Source organism: Pleurodeles waltl, chromosome 2_2, assembly GCF_031143425.1.
Source record: "Pleurodeles waltl isolate 20211129_DDA chromosome 2_2, aPleWal1.hap1.20221129, whole genome shotgun sequence".
Lineage (NCBI taxonomy): Eukaryota > Metazoa > Chordata > Amphibia > Caudata > Salamandridae > Pleurodeles > Pleurodeles waltl.
The window spans coordinates 1,069,536,452-1,069,559,677 of NC_090439.1; the positions used below are offsets into that span (position 1 = coordinate 1,069,536,452).

Here is a 23,226-nt window from a genome sequence, read left to right on the forward strand (position 1 = left end):
AATTTAGAAAAACCAAGAAAGGAAAAATACATTCCACTTACTCTTAAGGGTGGATTAACTGACTAATCTTTACATTTTACTGAAATTGAGGCATAATTGGGTCCAAACCTCTTCTAGTGGTCCACCCTTTTTCTACAATATGGGTATTGCTCAACAGGGAGTGGTGGATCTTGGAATACACTACTATACATTCAATATAATGTATCACTAAAGAACATCCCCGGGAAACACCCAAAATGACTCGTTTTTAAGCAAAATTAAACACAACCACTTTGATTCCATATAATGTGTACTCACAACTCTCACAGGTGCCCAGATGACGGAGGCTGTTGTAAAGCACGATATAAATGTGCAACAAAGTACAAATCTGAAAAGTGGTTTTGAACACCTAGTTCCGCATGGCTGAGACCAAGAAAAGCATCATAAAAGAAGCCACATGTACCTTTGTTGTTGACGGTCTTGGAGTTCACCTCCAGCGTCTCCAGGGGCTCTGTCCCAATGTTCTCCAGTTTTATCACCAGCTGCTGGGTCTCCCCGTTGTAGAGCTGCACCGACACGTTAGTGGTGACTTCATCTCCTGAAGAAGGCTGCAAAGTGCTGGCCGCCCTGCAAAGACACATTTCATGATGAGTAGACTACAGATCAGGTCACAAGAACACGTGTCTTTGAACCTGAACCCTACTGGTGTCCATACAGTGTACCCTAACCCGAAGGGGAACAAGGTGCTCAGCACATCAACAAACAATGAAGAGTTTTTTGAGTAATATACTTAACAATGAAAAAATGTCAAAACCCTTTTTGTTCCGGTACATAAAGACAATGGCCCTCATTACGACCATGGCGGGTGGCGGAAGCCGCCCGCCAAGATCGGACCGGCGGGCGGCTGCCAATGCAGCTACATCCCCGCCGCGGCCATTTGGAGATCCCTGCTGGGCCTGCGGGTGGAAACCTAGCTTCTGCCCGCCAGTCCAGCGGGGATCTCGGCCGCTACACAGGAGCCGGCTCCAACTGGAGCCGGCGGTGTTGCGGCCGTGCGACGGGTGCAGTAGCACCTGTCGCGCTTTTCACTGTCTGCACAGCAGACAGTGAAAAGCTGGACGGGGCCCTGTCAGGGGGCCCCTACACTGCCCATGCGGCCCCACGACTCCCCGTACCGCCAGCCTTTTCCTGGTGGTTCAAACCGCCAGGAAAAGGCTGGCGGAAGGGGGACTTGTAATCCCCTGGGCAGCGCTGCCCTGGCGGATTACAACCGCTGGGGCCATTGTGGAGGGAAACATGTTCATGTCTCCACGGTTTTCATGGGTCTGCCAAGATGCTGAGCCTTGCACATACCAGTACTGACTATGGGTCAGCTTATCAGTTAAACTCTTTCACTAATTACAGTAGAAATACATTTCTATATGGTGGAAGCTCTTAGCTACTAAATAGGAAAGATATATGCCATTTTTGGCTAACTTAAAAAAATTTACATTGACATCAAACCGTTCCGTAAACCTTGTTTTGTGAGAGGTTATAAAATGTTACCCGAAATCCCACCAGCTAGTCAAAAATGGCTGCTGTGGGCTTCCCTCAATGCGCTACCTAACTTCCTTGTGAAAAGCCCAGTGCGTTTATACATCAGTAGTCCAGCAAGATTATTGATGAGGCGTGAGAAGAAGTGTACACCATCATTGTAACTAAGCTTGCACCGTTTTTCCCAAGGCCAGCATCTGACCCGTGGCGCCTTCTGCTAGTTGCCTCTCCCTGTGTCTCTGCTGTGCGAGATCCTGGTACCTGGAGGTCTATGTGACTCCAGAAGAATCGAGAAGTCTCAGACAGCGGTCACCTACTTAAGACCACTTGACGCGTACCCTCATCCCTGTGCTTGGAATTGTGCAGAAGAAGATACTTTTTGCCTAGGCCCGGCCATTAGATGACTAGCCTGAAAAGGACTGAAGCCACTGTGCAAATTTCACCACAGCACCCAAGAAGCACTAAGATAGTGGGGGGATATCTTTTTGAATGGTAACTGTTCCCTCGCCCTAGGGCTAAGTTCACGCATAAAGATGCGAAAATAAGAGTGCACCAAAGCCCTATTGGTTCTCTCATGAACATTTTTGGGCTATTTCTTTTTTGGCACCGAACCTTTCCATCCGTTATACCAATAAGACCAAGATAACCTTAATGCTCAAGAGACTTTTTTGCCGTTATTTTGGGATATATTAGATTTATGTTTAACCAATTTGGGGCAAAACGCATTAACCAATCATCCAGCTGAAGTCCGTTTTAGGCATGGCTTAGAAACAGCTTCAGCTGTCGCACCAGCCTCATGTTTTCCAAATAAAAAGGATAAATAAAAGACATACATATGCATAAATGTAGAGGACCTTTTGGTCAGCCCTCCCTGTCCATTAGTCTGACATTCACATTTTGCTTCCGCCCACCTGAGCCAACAGCATGGGGCAATGGGTCCGCCCACTTCAGCCATTGGCTCTCTTCACTGCGAGGGATGTAAAGTAAGCTAATAACAAACCCTCCAGACTCCAAATTGTCGAAATCACGTAGAGTTTATTTTATTTTAAGCTCCTTCAATAAATCACCCCAGCGCGCAGCAGAAACAGCTCTCCTCCATCAATTTCCAACTGTCACCACGCCGCTGTCATCCTCCGAATGTTCGGCGCTCCCCGCGCTCGTAACGCGGAGAGAAACGCCGAACACCCGGAAAACAGCCGCGAGTGAGCACCTCCGCTGCGCGTGCCAAGACAAGGAAAAGCTGACCGACACGCGCAGCGGCAGCCGCAGATATTAAGACACTACATTTAGTTTTCCCTTTTAACACTTTAAATAAACAACAAGCAAAGAAAACAAATATCATTTTTTTCATTACCCCTTGCACAAATAAACTATGAAAGAAACCATACATGTTGTGTATAACCAAATCAAACATTACACATAAAGCCTAGTATAATCGATTCTCACTTAACGATACCTAAAAGGTAATTTGTGCACCCTATCACTTCTCCTGACAGGCACAAGATTTGAGCATGAATCCCCCTGTTTTAAACTCGAGGACTTAACCCCAACAGATTTTTGTACATTCAAGAAATTCTGTGCTTTTGAGGTGTGATCAACCTTCTTGTGAACCGATAACAATATATCCTTAGGTTCAACCTTTACAACCTTCCCCATATTCCATCAGTTACGTCCATCAACACGCACAGCATTCCCACAAACTTTGTCAACTTTGAATGGTTCAGAAAACTTGGAATCACCTTTCTTGACATACACCGGTAATTTGACCCGCACCCAATCACCCACAGTGAACTGCACCTCCTTCACACCTCTTTTCTTGTCATAATATGACTTTTGTTTCTCTTGAGAATTTTTAATACTCGAACACACTTTTGCGTACATGTGTTCCTTACACGTAGAATGCTTGAAAAACTTGGACAACCAAGCTGGTCTAAATAGGGTGGCAGGCTTCCTCCCTCTAAGTGCCTCAAATGGAGATAACCCCGTGCTAGTGTGTGGTGTTGTTCTGTAAAACCAGAGCATACTCTTTACAGCGGCATCAACCACACACCCATTAGCTACCGCCCACTGGATACACTCCCCAACCACTCTATTAAACCGTTCAACCAAACCATTCGTTTGTGGTTGATAAAGAGAACTCTTCAAATGTTTGATGGCACACTCACTCAGAAACTTTTCAACTTCACTAGACACAAACTGGACCCCATTATCAGACACCAATTCTTTGGGTAACCCTTCTTCCAAAAATACATCTTTCAGACACGACACCACTGACGTGGAATCTGCATGACTCACAAACTTTACATGAGGCCACTTGGAAAAATAATCAATTACTACATAAGCATACCGTAATTTAGGAGGAAGAGAATTGAAGGGACCCAACAAATCAATGCCAATCTTTTCCCAAGGACCTGCCGGACATTCTATAGGCATTAGCGGAGGAGTTGACGTTTTGAGAGCCTTATCACTAGTTGAACAAATGTAACAGGACTTGACCAAAATTTCAATGTCTCTGTCCATTTGCGGCCACCAATAGTATTCCCTAACCCTCTTTTTAGTCAGAGTAACACCCAAGTGACCTTCATGTGCTTTTTCCATAATAACGGATCTTATAACATCAGGAGGGACAATTTTATCATTTCTCAACAGTACACCATCTTCAATTGATAGTTCATCAGACACTTTAAAAAAAGGTTGAGTACTCAAATTCAAACTTTTTTCATGCGGCCACCCATTTTCAACATACATCAGAACATTTGAAAGTACATTATCACTTGAAGACGCTTCTTTCCACATCATTTCGGAAAACGATCCAGTACGTTCTAGTTCGACAGAAGCAATGAAACAGTTTTCATCCTGAGTGTCCATTTCCTCTCCGATATCTTCGGAAACAGGATACCTGGAGAGGTAATCTGCTCTCACATTTTTCCCCCCAGAAATGTGTATCACTGAAAAATCAAATTGAAGTAACCTGGCCGCAAATCTTGCAATTCTTGGTGAGCTACTTTTAAGATTGGTACCATTTAGAATAGAAACTAATGGCTTATGGTCTGTTTGGAGAAAAAAATGTCTTCCCCATAGAAAAGACTTACATTTTTCTATACCCCACCAACATGCTAGTAATTCTTTTTCTATTACAGAATAATGTACTTCATTAGGTCTGAGCACTCTAGACGCGAATCCAATTGTAGACTCCTGCTTTTCATTAATTTGCGTCAAAACAGCTCCAAGACCGAACTTACTGGCATCAACAGTCAAACAACACTTCAAGTTATGATCATAAGATTTTAAAACATTGACACTACTCAATCTCTGTTTAATAGTATCAAATGCTTCGGCACACTCAGCATTCCACAAAAACTCTGTTTTAGATTTCAACAGATTAGAAATGGGTCTGACTAGCGTAGCAAAGTTTTCAATAAATCTGGAATAAAATTCACAAAGACCCAAAAATGATTTGACACCAACTTTGTCCTGAGGTGCAGGTGCTTTTGCAATCGCTTCTACAAGACCTGGTCTGGGATAAACCCCTTCTGGTGTGATGACGTGCCCCAAATATTCTACAGAGGTTTGGAGAAATTGACATTTCTCTCTTCTTAATACGACACCCGCACTATCAAACTTACTCAAGACCTGCCTCAGAATCACATCATGTTCATATCGATCAGAAGCATGAATCAACACGTCATCCTGAAAAACACACACTTTATCAATACCTTTAAGAATGGCAGACATTATTCTCTGGAATACTGACGCTGCTGACGCCAGCCCAAAAGGCATACGACAATATTGATATGTTCCCCACGGGGAGACAAAGGCAGTAAAGTGTCGCGACTCGTGTGTCAATTCTACTTGGTGATAAGCAGTAGCCAAGTCGAGTTTAGTCAAAAAAAGTTGCTCCCTTGATACACGAAAGCATCTCACCAATCTTAGGCAATGGATGAGAGTCCACCCAGATCTCTCTGTTAAGTGCCCTCAAGTCAACACAAACTCTCAATTCGCCATTTTTTTTCTTCGCCACCACCAACGGAGACAACCATAACGAAGAATCAATGGGCTCAATGATTCCCCTCATCCGTAAACTTTCCAATTCTTTCTCCAACTCATCCCTGACACTGAATGGCACACATCTCAATTTATGTTTAATGGGAATGGCATTGTCCTTGACCTTTATTTTGTGTGAAAAACCCCTTATCTTACCTAATTCACCCGAAAAAACTCTGGGGAACTCATTTAGCAATTTCTCCATATCAGAGGTATCTCTAATAACTGTCACCTGATCACCCGTACCTGGACGCAAAACCATTCCAAACAGCCCTTGGTGAAACCAACCTAAAATGTTCAAACCTTTTACAGCAACATAGACTTTCCCAACAATGCGTCGCCCCTTGAAAACCAAAATGTCTTCAAAGAAACCAACTAAGTCAATCCTCCTTCCTTCATATGAAAATGGAGACCTATCTGGAGGATTCAATTTTCGCGTGCCCCAATTCTGTTGGTAAAGTTCCTGAGAAATCATAGTGATTCTAGCCCCTAAGTCCGCCAACAACTTTAAATGTTTGTCACCTACTTGAATTAAAACGTATGGATCAATGCAGTCCACTGGATTACCAGTGATTATGTCACAGTCACCCACAGTCAGAATCATTTCTTGCATTTCACTCATCAACTCATCCATCCTATCATCACCGTCATCCATGACAGTATTAACCTTAGTGTTACCACTTTTGTTACTTTGACACACTCTTGCAAAATGACCAGTTCTGCCACATAATCTGCACTGCACATTCTTTGCCGGGCACATCTTTCCTCCTTTTATATGTGGTGGATATCCACACCTGAAACAAACATTAGACTGCTTAAAAAAACTATTGGATTTAGCCACATCCACTTTGTTGTGCAATGGAACACTCATCTTGCGCCTGTCGTCAGATCTCTGTACTACATTCACATGTTCCGCTTGTGCACGTTCCAACTCTTTTGCAGATCTCATTGCAGTCTCAATGCTTTTAGCAATTCTGATTGAATCCGACAAAGATGGATCTCCGAAGGACAACAACTTTTGCTTGATCGATTTATCCGCACAGTGACAAATGAATTGGTCACGTATTAACTGATCAGTAAATGTGTCAAAGAAACACTCAGATGCAAGTTTCCTCAAAGCAGAAATGTAGTTATTGACATCCTCTCCATTTTTTTGTTCCCTCCTAAAGAACTTATGTCTTGCAATAACCAAACTAGGAGGTGCGTCAAATCTGGTGGCCAATTTCTTAAGAGCTTCTTCAAAATCATCAAGTTCCTCGCCTTCTTCCAATTGAATATCTGGTAAATGTTTAAACACCGACCTGCCCTCGAAACCTAAAGAATGAAGCAATAAGCATTTCTTTCAGGTCTGAATCTTGACGCTCCAATGGCACCCATATATGTTTCAAAAGCATCATACCATTGCTTCCATGGTATGGCTGGCTCACCAGGAGTTTCCAAGAATGGTGGCGGAGGGTTGACCGACTGCATGACCGTATTTAAGCGATAATAAAGTCACTTGGGTGCATATAATTGCAACTCAATTAACTCCTCCACAGATTTTTAATATTAAAAGGGTAAAAACCTTGGTTAAAATAGCCGTTTAAAGATGGCTGCTATGCTTCCACAAACATGAAAACCTCCTGTAGCCACACCTCCTGACTCGATGTTCATTGAAGATGAGACACTCTCACCGTACATACAGCTGTCCAGAAGGCACGAGTGGGCTTCGACGTTATAGCCTGGGGTGATCCAGCTCCACAGCTCGTCGCCACATAAAGCAAGCTAATAACAAACCCTCCAGACTCCAAACTGTCGAAATCACGTAGAGTTTATTTTATTTTAAGCTCCTTCAATAAATCACCCCAGCGCGCAGCAGAAACAGCTCTCCTCCATCAATTTCCAACTGTCACCACGCCGCTGTCATCCTCCGAATGTTCGGCGCTCCCCGCGCTCGTAACGCGGAGAGAAACGCCGAACACCCGGAAAACAGCCGCGAGTGAGCACCTCCGCTGCGCGTGCCAAGACAAGGAAAAGCTGACCGACACGCGCAGCGGCAGCCGCAGATATTAAGACACTACAGGATGGCATTTTGCTGTTGCACATATACACTTCCACCTAAGAAGTAGTCCTCTTTAGTGCTAGGCTGGTAGGCCATTCTCTGCATTCAACAGGAAAATTAACAGTGATTTAACAAGTTTAACCCGGGGCAGACAGAATGCGGCTCTCTGAAGATATGGTATATCTACCTGTCTCCATGAAGCGCTGTAACCAGAGGAGCAAATTCAATGGGGGCTTGGAGACCTTTAAGGTTTTTGCTAATTATTTAATTAGGGTCTTTGGGGTGTTGCGTTTCTACTAAAGTGTTCTTTTTGTAAAGCCAGCTCTTCAAGGGGATGCTTGCGAAGATCAACATGATGTCAAACAGGCATGGCCTGTAACTTAATTTGATCTTCAGTGTCTAGAAACATTCCAAACAGAAAAAAACACCTTTAAATCTTATGACTGTGCACACATACATATGTGTGTGCGGTGTCAATTTGACTTAAAGTGTGATAAGTGTATTTATCCAACCCTGTATATTGACACTAGTTGAATAATAACAATTAACTAACTGAACACAAAGCACTGATTGTTTTAGTGTAAACGGAGGAGAGAAGGACGAGACCCTCTATTCCTCTAACTGCACAATGTGCAATCTTGGACTCAAATCCCAACTTACCCACTTGACTAAATTGACTGCCCCAAGGCCCATCACTTTACTTCACTGTGTGTCATTTACCTTAACCATACAGTCTGACAGCACATTTAAGTAATTCAGTCAGCATCTGCGCTCTACAAAAACCTCCCTTTTAGAAGGTGAACATAAAATTATCTTGCCTCGCATTTATTAGCAATATAGGCAATATGAATAGAGAACATACGTTAAACTGACACATTTTGGGTATTTTGGGGCAATGTCGTAAGGGTATGAGGTATGTGTGGATGTTCATGTTTAAATAAATATTACTTTCAATATAAGTCACTCTATATTAAACACTGAGAAATGTTGAAAAAACTTTTAATTTTCATTTAATTATTATATTTTTCATAACATTTGTTACCTGGTTTACATTTTGGCTATTTTGGCCCTGGGACTCCCATCCCCAGGGGCCTATATTTCTTTTAGGTAGGTGCCCCGGTTCCCACCACTGACACCCCTAAACCACAAGTTTAGGGTGCAGGGGAAGACCCAGTGCCGCCGTCACCCCAGGGGGCCCCGAGGGAGAAGATGTTTTTTGCTTGCTGCTGCCATGTGGAAGCAATGAGTGTTTCCCTGGGATCTTTTAGAGGCTTAAGGAGGGAGAACATTCACCGCCTCCCCTTAATATAGTGGACCCGCCCGGGGTGCATTTGACTCGGGGAGAGGGGCCGTATACCTTCCTCTCCTTAATTAAAGTCCTGGCCTCAGAGGTATGGGTCCGCAGTGCCTTTGGTGGCTGGGCAGGGACCTGTACGGCCCCCCCTCCTTTTTTAAAAAAGGAATTCGGCCCTGGGTGATAGTATGTGGGTCCCCAGGGCCAGTTAAGGCTTGGGGAGGGAGTTTGCACGCCCCCACCATCCCCAAATTAATGTACCAGGCCCTGAGGGATGTGGCCCCTGGGGGCCATGGTCAGCTCAGAGGGCGGGGTCTCTAGGGCACAATATGACCGCTTCGGAGAGGGGGGAATGGGGGAGTCCCCACTCAATGTTTTTTGTTTTTCTTCCTGCCATCCCATGAGAGTCCTACTAGATTGTGGCAAAAACTGCAGTTTTTTTTTTTAATGTTGTGCCAAAGGCGTCCCTCTGGATACTCTCCCCCCTTATTATTTTTTTATTTTTAAATTGCATCACAGGGGACTAAGTCCCATGTCCTGTAATGGCTGCCTGCATCGTTTTTCTTCACGCTGCACGCAGCCAAGAAGAGTACTCATCCCACAGGAGTTTGTCTCCCATGAGAGTGATTTGGATCGAGGGGAAAAAAATAGCCCCCTGGCCAATCCGAACGCTGCATTTAAAAAAGAATAAGTTTCAAGGGACAGACTCTCGAACCCAACCGTCCGGGTATACACTTTTTTTTTTTCATGAATATCTCAAAAACAAATGAACGGATTTACCCCAAATCACAAAAAGCATGCTGTCTGGGCCAAGATATAGCTTCCTGCCAAATTTCTTGAAAATCTGTTTAGCAGTATTTGGGATATCGCTTTCCAAAAAAAGTCTATGGAAAATGCATGAGGATTTGCCATTTTGGGACCCTTTTTTCTCTGCCCCCACTTAGTGGATCACCCCAAAACTTTCAATACACAAACTTTTTGGAATATTTCCTGGCGATTCGTCAAACAGCACCAAAGTTATTAGCAAAACAAAAAGTGCTGACCTACCTATAACTGGCGACCGCCAGTGGGTGAAAAAAAGGATAGATAGATAGCACTGCAAGACAACTTTTGTATGGTGTGGTAAGGCTGATCATTGTAAAGTATAGCTATGTATGGTCTGTCAATGTATAGTATAATACGGCATGTCACTGAGCAGTGTGGTATGGCCTGTCATTATACAGTATGGTATGGCTTGTCATTGTATGGTATGGGTTCTCATCGTATAGTATGGTATGGCCTGTCATTGTATAGAATGGTATGTTATGGCCTGTCATTGTATAGCATAGTATGATATGGCCTGTCATTGTATGGTATGGCTTCTCATTGTATAGTGTGGTGTGGTGTGGTACCGTATAGCCTTTCACTGTATAGTATGGTATGGCATTGCATATCATTGTATTGTGTAGTATGGTATGGTATGGCCTGTCACTGTATAGTATAGTATAGTATAGTATAGTATGGTCTGTCACAATGTAGTATGGCATTGACTGGCATAGTATGGTACTACCATTCGAAGTATATTATGGTCTGGTTTGTCACTGTATAGTCTGCTATGGATTGGAATAGTATGGTATGGCCTGTCATAGTATGGTATGGTATGGTATGGTCTCCAGTTGTATAGTATGGTAGGGTTTGGCCTGTCATTGCATAGTATGGTATTGTCTGTCATTGTATGGTATGGTATAGTATAGTATGTCCTGTCATTGTATAGTATTGTGTGGTATGGACTCTCATTGTATACTTTAGTATGGTGTAGTATGGTATGGTATGGCCTATCACTGTATAGTGTGGTATAGTAGGGCCTGTCAATATGTAATGTGGTATGGTCTGTCATTACATAGTATGATGCGGTAATGCCCGTCATTCTATAGTATGGTATGGCCTATCACTGTATAGTGTGGTATAGTAGGGCCTGTCAATATGTAATGTGGTATGGTCTGTCATTATATAGTATGATGCGTTAATGCCCGTCATTCTATAGTATGGTATGGAATGGCTTGTCACTGTATAGTGTGGTATGATCTGTTTTTTGCACACAACATTTTATTTGTGCCCAAGACATTCTATAGCTCATGAAACACATACCAAAACCGCACTCTGTCACAAACTAAAAGGGAGATGACTTAATAGTGGTAGTGCCAAGCTATTAACGTATTTTGAAATCATTGTTAAAAGTGACTCAAATAAGCCACAGAGGATGAAAAGTAAAAAGAAACAAGTGGAAAAAAGTAGAAAAACAAGTGGTGTAAGCAACAGCGTGGAGCAAAGCCAGAAACAAGACAACCTAAAAACATATACTAATGTCGGAGGGGATCGGGGAACGAGCAACGACAGAATAAACTAAGGAAGAGAAAGTGAAACTGGCATATGCTGACCAATCAGGAGCCAGCAAAGAAGAGTGATAATGAAGTCAATGAATGGTAAGCAATGGACGAGCTCCAAGCCCCATTTATTTAACATAATGGCCCTCATTCTGACCCTGGCGGTAGAGAACCGCCAGGGCCAACGGGGGCGGGAGCACCGGCGACAGGCCGGCGGTGCTCCCTTGGGCATTCTGACCGCGGCGCTTTGGCCGCGGTCAGAAAGGGAAAACCGGCGGTCTCCCGCCGGTTTTCCACTGCCCCTAAGAATCCTCCAAGGCGGCGCAGCTCGCTGCGCCGCCGAGGGGATTCTGACAATCCTTACCGCCATCCTGTTCCTGGCGGCTCGCCCGCCAGGAACAGGATGGCGGTAAGGATTGTCGTGGGGCCCCTGGGGGCCCCTGCAGTGCCCATGCCAATGGCATGGGCACTGCAGGGGCCCCCATAAGAGGGCCCCGCTAGTATTTCACTGTCTGCGTAGCAGACAGTGAAATACGCGACGGGTGCAGTAGCACCCGTCGCACCTTCCCACACCGCCGGCTTGATTACGAGCCGGCTTCATGGTGGGAAGGTCGTTTTCCCCTGGGCTGGCGGGCGGCCTTTTGGCGGCCGCCCGCCAGTCCAGGGGAAAACTTGGAATACCCTCCGCGGTCTCTGGACCGCGGAGCGGTACTTTGGAGGGGGGAAGTCTGGCGGGCGGCCTCCGCCGCCCGCCAGACTCAGAATGAGGGCCAATGTCTCACAGGCGACCGTGCATGTGCTGTCCTAGGCGGGACCTAACCACAAGCGTGCTATGGACCAATTACAGAACATCTCCAACCAAATTCCTGAACTACTATGATGAACGGAACGCTTTTTAGCTTATTTCCAAACTTGAACATGCAGTCTAATTGCAATCATGTTTTATATTTAAAGCTGCATCTACCCACCAGATGCCTAACAACTTTTACAATGGAGGCTCATCCGAGAGGGAGCAATGAGTGGGGTGGAAAGGCCAGCAGCCAAGTTAACAGTCTGATGTACAACAAACATGGCGACTTAAGGAGGAAGGGAAGAATGAGCAATGCTGCTGCTTAAAACATCACGGTATACACAAGGGGCAGAGAATTAAATCGCGGCAAGTGCTACCGGCGCCGGGCAGCATGCGGCTGTGTCTTTTTAGCTTCTTGTTTTGCTGTTACTACAAACTAGCCGATGAACAATCATGCTGACGGGCATGATGTCACAGCTCAACACCCAAGAAATGAACACATTCTTCACTATAAATAAACACTGCTTATTACTGCACTGAAGTTCTCTCATTTCTGCTGTGTTATGGGTAATGACATTAACACTATTTTCACTAAGAAGTCAACGGTAAACAGTACACAGGGATACTGAGGGATAGGAAGATAGTACCCTTATTGATATCTGTGCTGGGATCCAGGACAGGGCTTCAAACAACCATCTCTCCCCTAGTTTGCTTCCCTTGGAAGCTTCAAAGTGGGATTATATATACCTGTTGTTTAACGCGAATTTTGGTTTATAGCTTAGTTCTCACTCTTTCCAGGGAGAAACCCAAAACAATCACAGTTATTCCCAATTGCTCAATGAAATAAACCTGTAATACTACTGAAAAGCCCAGACCCTGGAATTACCTTAGTCATGGCTTCCCTTACCAATGTTGAGCTCCCACTTTGATTGTAATGATGCCAACACTTGGCCATCATATTGCTCCTAACAGCACTTGCCAACGAGATACACTGTGCACAAACATCTAACAGACCATATGAGGCAGAATATCTAATTTACATCAGAATAGCTCAAAGATCAGATACAGGACTACATTATCTCTAAACAAATAACAGGTGTTAGAAAGTGGGTTGTTGGTTGACTTGGTCGAGCAGCAACCACAATTCTAGTCAGAGTAAGGTGCAGGCAAACCCTAAATTAACCTTTGCCTAACCTCTGATATCTTGGCACAGAGCAGTCAGGCTTAACTTAGAGGCAGTGTGTAAAGTATTTGTGCAACACTTCAAACAGTAAAACAGTGAACAAAAAAAACACACAAAAAGATTCAACACCAGGTTAGAAAAATAAATGTGACTTAATATACACAAACAAGACCAAGTTAACAAAAATCCAATTAGAAGAACGAGAGACATTGAAGATCAAAGTTTTAGAAGTGTAAAGTGCTAACTGTGGTTATCTGGTCGTGCAAGGCACGAGCAAAGTAAAACGTTTAGGTAAAAAGAGATGACAAGGGTATCGGTTACAAGGACCCAGTGAGGCCCACTGAACCAAAGTACCTTAAACCTAGGTTTCAGAGTCTTGTCTGGATCCATGTCGCAGATGCATCACGCAGCAGAGGCAATGCATCGGTTCCATGATGCGGTGAGGCTACAGGGTGAGGTCCTGTTGAGTTGGCGTCGAAAATCCCATCGACGGGGCTAGCGAGGCTAAGGCCAGTGTCAGGGATGCGTTGTTCCTCGTGAAGATGTGATGCGGAGCCTTCGGCATCCAGCCTGCCTTCAACGAGGGATGCAAAGAACTGCTCTGGAGAAACGTTCGCCAAACAGTGGTTCCGAAGGTGATGCGTCAAACCAAAGATGCAGGATGCAGTGGCACTGCGAGTATTTTGTGACGGGTCCAATCTATGCAGTAGCAGTGATGCACTGGTTCTGCTCGAGGATGGGCTGCTTAGCCAAGGAGATGCGTTGGTTCTTCTTGGGGATACATCGCTCAGCAGAAAGGATGCATAATTTCTGCTGGCAAGCACCTTAAGCCCACTTCCAAGGGTCCACGACTAGGGTAGCACCACTTGGCAGGTTAAACTCACAGATGCAGAAACAGGGTCATTGGAAGTCTTTTATGTCCCTGCGAATTTAGATCAGGAGTTTAGTCAACTAGCCCTTTAAGTCATTCTGGGTTCATGTGATGCAGGTCCAGTCCTTCTCACCCAGGTAGGGGGCAGCATGTCAGCACAGCAAAGCAGAAGTCCTACACAGTGCATTCCAGCAGAGTGGCAGTCTTTCAGTAGCACAGCAGTCCTTCTTCCTGGCAGAGTATCCATGGGTCCAAACGAATACGGATGTGGTTGTGTCTGAGATCCAGTTCTCATACCAAGTGGTGCCTTTGAAGTGGGGGAGACTTAAAAGAAGCCTTTGAAGTACACAGATGTCCTGCTCCCATTGCCCTGGCTACAGACTAACTACAGTGCATTGCAGTCCTTTGTGTGGTGACAGGACACCGCCTTTCCAACTGAGGCTGGGTCCAGCTCCTCCCTTCCATCCTGCCCAGGGTGGCCAATCAAGTCACACCTAAGATCCTATTTTGTGTGGCTGTTTAGGGGGAATACACAAATCACAACTGTCACCCAACCCGAACAAGTAATCAGAGACAGGCTGCATGCACCAAATGGCTAAGGCAAGAAAATGCCAAATTTCTAAAAGTGGCATTTTCAAAATTAAAGTTTAAAATCTGACATCACTATAAGTTAGGATTTCAAATTGTGATTCCATAGACATCAAACTTGAAGTGTTATATCTTCTCATTTGAAAATAACATTAAGCAAGGTCTCAAATCAAGGCCACTTTTGTCCTTAGTGGAGGATAAAGGGAAAATTACTTGGGTGTTGTCAACATAAGAAAACAAGTATCCGACCTTCACTCTGTCGCGATCGGCCTGAAATTGTGCCTAGGTCCCAGTTCACTGTGAAATGTTGTCTTTCCATAGTGTTTCACTTTTTCCAAGTGCTTTTTTCCTTAAAACTTAAAGGTTAATATCTTTGCTTCCCCTTAACCTAGTCTGACGATCTTGGTGCATTTTTGCTCATTAGAGTTATTTATATATTTTGGCTAAATTGGATTGGGGGTTTATTGTTTTGTGCTCTTTAAAATTGTTGGTGATGCTCGAATCTAGCACACACTTCTTTGGGGACTACCTGCTGCTTGTGCCATAGCTACCAGCGGTGAGCATGGATTCTCACAGAATTGTGTTTTTGACCTAACCATGGTGTGTTAAATACATTGTCAGAAGTGTCCCCCTCCAAAATAAAAAAAACATTTCTGACACTAATGAACAGCAATATACTAACCCCATTATGGAGCAGCTCAGCAGTATTAAAAAAGGATGACAGGGCGGTATCAGCTATGTGTGCTTTTGTCTCTGGGACCTTTGTAGATAATGATTTTGAGGAGAGTCATGAAGCGTGGATTTTTCTGCTGAAAGTATTTTATCATCTATTAGTTTGCAAAAGAAGAAAGACTCGCCTAAAGTGTTTCAATAGTAAATTAGAGTAATGTTGAAAGGGACACTTACTTTGATTCGATAATGAAGTTAGGGGAATTCAGAAAAGGTCATTTAGATTTATGTGCAGAGGACATCAGGATAATATCTGAGGATAAGGCTGGCAACAATGATTACAAAATAGAAAATCAGGTACTCACAAGTGATGTGAAAAGAAATACGATGATGAAAATGCAAGATATGTTAAAGAGTGGGGCTAGTAAAGCGCTTTGGAGATTGATAACCTGTTTTATGAGAGTGTAGTATAGTGATTCAGTGTCTGAGTGATTCGTGAAAATGAATGGCTGGAACACACTGGAGAGCAGACTGATAATGGATCACTGCCTGGCTCCATCAAATGCAACAGCTTAGCACAGAAACATGAAAATAATGATTTCTACAGCCTTCGGCTCCAGTGGGGTCCCAAATGCAGAACTCAAAAGATTGTGGTGGGCAGACTTATTAATGCAAGCAATGTGTAAATGTAACAGAAACCTGAATTCAGGGAAGAGCTCTTTCCTTATTCTGATGTTCATGAAAGATGACAGAGATTACTTTGGGCTAACAGTTCATAGCTGTCACTGATTGCTGTTACCGACATCTTGTAAAGTGCGTCAATCAACTCGTGGTTATGCATTTGTTTTTAAACGGGATTCAATAAGAATGGGCATATTGGTTAAAAAGTGATAACCCCCTCCATGTCAGACCATAAGGCAGTGGAGAAGGAAATGTGCCATTTGTGAACTTCTTCGGTCACTTTGACGGGTCAGACAGGTATCACTGTGATGTAAACTCTAAAGGACGTAGGGAATTCCAGGTAGCCCGTCATCATTCATACAGGTCCTTCACTTAGATCAAACCAATAAATAATATTCATGTATGTACATGACATTTTAAATTCTGTTAGGGACCCGGGGGACAATTTAGCTCAGATAGTTCACAAAATTATTTTCTTTGGCAGTGGTTCTGGCGTATCCATTTATTTTAGATTTATTTCCCTTAAAGGAGGCCACCAATAGGCCGGTACTCAAATTACAATTTAAGTGGCAACAATATTTAGTTAACTATGGCGGGTTAACTTTGCAGCATGAGGTAGATGCCATCCTAAATCTAAATTTTGGCCCAGTGATCGACCGACTGACCTAGAAGAAGGAGATGTGAATAAATGTCCCACTGTTCATGGCGGGCTGTATCATCCTTACTAAAAAGGTGGTGCTCCCATACTTTTTGTATTTTTTATGAGCACTCCTTTTCCACTACCAAAGGTATTTCTTCCCACCATCAGAACATATTTAATCAGGATGATTTTCTTTGGGGGGCTGGGGATGGGATGCAGGGGCGGAGCAGGGGGGTCGCCAGCCCTGTGTCAGTTGTGAGACTAGTACTCAACCTTAGGAAAGGGGCCGTTTGGCTATGACAAACACTAAGCTGTACTGTTGGGTAATGCAGGGCCAATACGTAAGAAGCTGGTTCCACCCACCTCTTGTGTCTAGATAGGAAACAGTCCACTCTGCACCTTAATATCTTTGGGAGCTTGCCTTGTGCTGAGGTGTTAGCGGCAGCCACGACCGCATTGGCCTGTAGAAGTACGACTCAGTAAGCAGCATTGACAAAAAATTTACTTACCTTTGGTAACACCTTATCTGGTAGAGACAATATCTAGTTGCAGATGCCTTACCTTAGAATTTCCCTAGGCGTAAGTCTGGTTATTTTTCTTGAACAGTAGCCATGTGCGCCATTAGTGGCGTGGATCGGCTCCGCGTCTATCATAGGCATCGTCCGTGCTGGATAACACGTTGTGAGTGGTATATAGGTGCCACCCCGGCACGCTGACGTGTTTCTTTTCACAAATTTCCACGCCGGAAGCACAGAGCCATGAAGAACACTGACTACTGGTGCATCAAAACTAAGGTCCTGAATGGGAAGTCCCTGTCACTAGGAATCAGTTTGCAGAACAGGGAGGATGGGTGGGTCAGTAAGGAATCTGCAAATAGATATTGCCTCTATCAGATAAGGCATTACCAAAGGTAAGTAACTTGTTCATTTGATAGAGGCTTCTATTTGCAGATTATTTACCTTAAAATATATACCCAAGAAATACCATCTCCGGAGGTGGGTCTGCAAACTAAGATCACACCAGTAAGTCCTGCAAGACTGAACAGGCAAAGTGCCCGTCCCTAAGGACCCGACTGTCAGACGCAGTAGTGTTTAGTAAACGTGTGCAGAGAGGCCCACATTGCAGCCTGACAGATAGCCAGGACTGGAACTTTGCGTGCTAATGCAGTGGTTGCAGCTGTAGCCGTGGTAGAATAAGCATGCAAACCTTCAGGTGGTTGCTTCTTCGCCAGTGCGTAGCACATTTTGATGCAGAGTACGAATCATCTGGAGATGGTTCTCTTCTGCACTGCCTGACCTTTCTTCAAACCCACATGACCAACAAAGAGTTGATCAACCACCAGGAACTCTTTAGTACAATCAAAGTAGAACGCCAATGCTCTTTTTGGGTCCAGGTGGTGCAGTCTCTCCTCTTCCTTAAAAGGATGTGGGGGGGGGGTGTAAAAAGTAGGCAAGGTGATGGATTGTCCTACATGTAAGGATGTGACCACCTTTTGCAAAGAAGAGGCCCTAGTCGGAAGCAATGGTGTGACAGGATAGTGGAAAGGTAGGGAGTCTTGGATGACAATGCCTGCAGCTCACTCCCCCTTCAGGCAGAACTAATGGCCACAATGAAGGCTGTTTTCAAAGTGAGAAGCCTGAGAGTACAATTGTGGAGAGGCTCGAAGGGAGCGCACATCAGAAATGTCAAGATCAAATTCAAGTTCCACTGAGGCATAATGAATGGGGATGGAGGAAACAAACAAGTGAGAACTTTTAGGAACCTATTAACAATGGGAGACTTAAATAAAGAGGGTTGATTGGGCAACCTCGAAAAAGCAGAGATTACAGACAAATAACCTTTGAAAGTGCCCATAGCAGAACCCTGCTGGGCCAAAGAAAGGATAAAAAAAAAGAGAACCTCAGAGAAAGGGACAGAAAGGGGGTGTTTTGCTTTCACTAATGACCGAGCTGACAAAAATCTCTGGAATGCACCTCTTAGTTCAAAGAAGACATATATTATTATTTCACCACGAGGTCCTAAAAGAAGTTTACCATGTTGAAAGCACATGTTTAAAAATAGTCACAGCAATGAAAGAAAAACATACCAAAATGATTCTCCACTGCAATGTACACAGCAAATATATGTATTTATATTATATTGTAATGAAAAGCAAATAATGAAGTAAAAATTCATCACCGTAGGGCCTGCCAAGCTCTTCATCTTTGTCATGCCGGCAAGACGATGACCACGTTTGACTGCAAAAGAGAAAGAGATCTCCACCCTCACGGGAAAGATATCAGGCATCCGACGTCGAGAATACTGATTGAGGCCACTCACTCTCTCACTGTCGCACTAGGTCTTTTTATTTCTTAAAAAAACAAAAGGAGCTTTCTGGAAAGACCCCTCATTTTGTAATTCAAACATGCTGGCTAGTTTAGGTATGCTTTGAAAATAACACGTTGGGGTTTGGCCACAATCCCAAGATGTCAAATCAAAACAAGGCCGTTCCCTGAGTACATCCTTATCAACCAAAGCCCTTGCTGAGAAAAAGCACGAAAACAAGCACAGTTTACAATGTGGAAAAGTAAGAGCAAATTTAACATGGCAGTGTCTAATGTTATGATAAAGTCAATAGGCAGCTAAACTGAATACAAAATGTAGTCTGCAACTGATGAACACTAGACAGCTAATCCAGGTGCAAAGTGGTGCAACACAAAGTCAGTGGTCAAAAACACATATTTCACTACGGGAGGTCAACAAATGTTTCGGTACACCATGCCACAATTTTTTTCCAACTACAGGCATATACTGTTTTGGTAGAGGGACGCCTGGCTGTCAAGATGGCATTACAGACTTTGGAGAAAGGTCAGGGCACGTGTCAATGGGTCCATGTACAACAGCTTTACCAGCCGCAGGTAATGGAAGGCCGATGCCATACCTTGACAGTGCAGCAAAAAAATAGTCCCAATCTAATGAGTCGAAGGCCTTTTCCAGGTCAAAGACCATACATCCCGCTCGAGGCCAATCATGAGTAGTGTATGTCATGATTCTAAAGTAACGGCGTAAGTTTAGGGAAGTGTTGCGCGCAGGGACGAACCCATTTTGGTCTACATGAACCAGATCTGGGACCAATGGTGCCAATCACTCTGCAAGTATTTTTGCTAGAATTTTGCATTTGGTATTAAGTTACACCAGGGGTCGATAAGAGCTGGCCAACATAGGATCTTTGTTTGATTTGGGCAGAGAGACAACTAACGCCTCTCTTTGTGAGTCTGAGAGCTTGCCGATGGCCAAAAACATCTTTGTACATTACTAGCAGGCGTGGGGCCAATGTGGGTCCAAAGGCCTTGTGCAGTTCGCTGGTAGCCAGACCTGCCCGTTGCCAGCGACTTAATCCCCTCTGTAATGTCAAATAAAGTAATGGCTCTATTGAGTTCTGCACGTTGCTCGGCTGTAAAATTGGGCATAGTAATTCCCGTGAAGAATGAGTCAGAAGACTCCCGCTCCATGACCGAGGGAACCTGACACACCCAGGAATAGCGGCGGGTTAGTTTGTCGTGTATGGTGCATAGCGTATAGCGAACATGGCCATCTTTCGAGCACAGCGATGTTATGGGTATGTGTTGTTGGTCTTGTTTAATAAAGCATGCTAAGAGTTGCCCAGTTTCATCTGCCGATGAGGGTGTAGGTGGTTGCAGAGTGGGCTGCGTAATTTAGGCATTGCAGAAACTCCAATATTACTGCATGTTCATCCCTCATAGCAGTCAGGGCCCACCCTGCGGCAGAGTCAGTCACTGCGTGTGTCCAGGAGAAAATTCACTACTCTGGCAAGGTCTCTATTAAGTGCTTGTCTCATGATTTTAGAAGCATCCCACTCCACTAGTTTCATGGAGGCCATATTTTCATTAATCTCGAAACAGTCAGCAACCATAGACCCAACGGAGGCCCTAAATGGAGATCCTCCAGCAGGGCAGGCTGCAATCTCCATGTGGGGATAGGTGGTGGTGTCATGTCCCAGTGTTTTTGTGAGGATTGTGGAACAAGAGAGAGCGCCCCAAGTAAGTCACATCAGTAATGGAGGAAAGCAGTTTTGACACCACAACAAATCTATCTGGACATGAAGGATGGAATGAAATGAGTATACTCTCGCCTCTGGGTTCCTATCTTTCCAGAAGTCTACTAATTGCTAGTGTTGGAGCCATTTTGTGAGTGCCTGGGCATTAGTGACTGCAGCAGTGCGTGACAGTGGGGGGAAGGAGCGAGCTAGTATGGTGTCTAATACGCTGTTAAAGTCACCCCAGAGTAGACATGGTATGTCGCCCCATTGTGAGAGAGTAGTGGATAGCGCATGATGTAATCAGAAAGAGCAATAGTATTTTTTCCATATTCTCTATGGGGGGAGGACATATAGAGCACAAACAATGGCCTACTTTTAGATTCAGATTGAGAAACGCTGGTGTTCAACCGGAGCGCATCTCTGCTCTGTTTGGAGTTGCCTGGTGCAATAAATGAGCTGATTCGCTCCTGTCTCCGAGTGCAGGTTCTCTTTTGATTTAAACAGACTGAGTGGTAGTTTTATGGTGCTAATGCCTTTCCTTGCACCAACTGCAGTCAGGCACACGCCGTAAAACCACAAACTTTAGTGTATATATATATATATATGTATATATATATATATATATATATGTGTATATTTATATATCTTTACTATCCTAACAAGCTAGAAGTAAGGGTCATGAAGGCACATGTAAAGAATAACATGTTTAAACTAACAAATATTAATACCTGCATTAAGAAGAAAAATTACAGTAAATGCCACCCAAAAAAATATTTATTCCAACTTAATCATTTATGAACATGCCTCCTTAAAAGTCTGAAAGAAAAGAGATAACAGTCAAATACAAGGCTATGTGTCTCTGTCACAACCACCCCTCTAAATTGCTGCAAAGCATGTACACCAAATAGATGTACATCATCCAATGGCATATTTTTCAGGTTATTCTGGACAGCCTCAGAAAACCCAGATTGATACAGCCATGCATATCTGCACAGTGCAACTGATTGAACCATAGCTCTACCCACTGTGTCTGTGGTATCCATACCACATTTTATGGTGAATTTAGCCGCTTCTCAGCCATCACGTTCAATGTGTAGGAGTTTACCCCTGGCTTCCTCTAAACGTGAGGCAGCAGATGTGCCACTGAGTCCAATAATGCATGGGAAACCCTGCCCAGAACATAAGAAGTGTTTAACAACCTCAATGCTGAACTGACTGAAGGAAAAAATATTTCTCTCACAATTTTCCAGTCATCTGGACTCTTTATTTGGTGGAACAAGACAAAGGACACTAGAGTCCGAAGAAGCCATAGCTGCCTGCACAACTAGACCTTTAGTGGTGGGATGTCTCAAGAGACAAACTAGGTACCAAGGGATGGGTCGATGCCTATGGGCTATAGCCTGGACCACTGGTACACCCGTAACAGGTTTCGCCTAAGCTCCTAACAAAAGGTCAAAGAGAGACTCTTTATAAGGGAGTGAGGACTCCACTCCCATCTGCCCACGTTGAAGTACATTTTCTAAAGAGTCTGTGGATAATTCCACTGAAGGCAGCTGCCAATCCAAGACCACAACTGCTCTTCTCAACACTTCAGCATAACTCACCTCTATAGCCATACCAGGGGGAGAAATTAAGTTGGAAACTGGAGAGGACTCGGGTCCACTAGCCTCACACAGTTCTGTTATCCAATTTTCCTCCAAAGGAAGTGGCACAGTGTTGCCCAAAGGGATTTGACACCCTATATTATCTCTTCGCCTTCAAAACTGTGTGTTTCTACAGGAAAAACAGTAATATGTTGTATAGGACGTCGTTCAACACCATTTTGGTGTTGTTATGGCATCAGAAAGGGTAATGGGTTCAGCATCGATTGGCACCGCTAAAGTCAGTGGCTGCCAGACTCGGCTGTTGCAGGTGGGAACCCTAAAGTACTGTGCGCCTGTACGGATCTGATAATGGATCCATAGGGCCTAACTGACATCAAGGGTGAACCCACCAGCCTGGATTCAGTTAGGACACCTCCTACCTCCTTGGGGCTGTAAAACACACCAGAGGAAGGTTGAGACCCAAAGACCTCATGCAGGGAACTATAATACTCCCTCATTTGGGCCAGAGTCGCTCTGGCTTCAGGGAAAGCCTTGGAGTTTCTTTTGACGTGGACGGCGACTGACCCTCATGCTAATGGCTCCTCAATCAGTCTCTGGACTTCGACGGGGACCAACGATGTTGTGGGGCCTCTGCTAGTTGTGCACCAGAAATCTTCATTTAACGTTCCCTCAACGCCCTTGCCCGAAGAAGACTACAGAAAGTACAATCCTCTGAGTCGTGGTTCATCTCTAAGGCACCACATACAAACATAATGCAGATATGTGACCAACAACTGCCTGCCACAAGATCCACAGGGCTTGAAACCCAAAGACATTTTAAGAAAAATTCACACTGTTCCCTCGACAAAACTTAAAGATGGGCCAAAAACGGCCCACTAACCACTCCGGATCCTCTTTGCAAGCGCGG

At 44.2% G+C, this 23,226-nt stretch overlaps 1 protein-coding gene across 1 annotated transcript in view; it reads right to left on the reverse strand.

The window, feature by feature from the left end:
• TRAPPC9 (trafficking protein particle complex subunit 9) overlaps positions 1-23,226 on the reverse strand; it is a 2,294,541-nt gene that overhangs the window by 1,776,151 nt on the left and 495,164 nt on the right. The window contains exon 15 of the mRNA XM_069220801.1: positions 443-606. Within this exon, the coding sequence (XP_069076902.1) occupies positions 443-606 (164 nt within the window). The remainder of the gene's footprint in view (positions 1-442; positions 607-23,226) is intronic.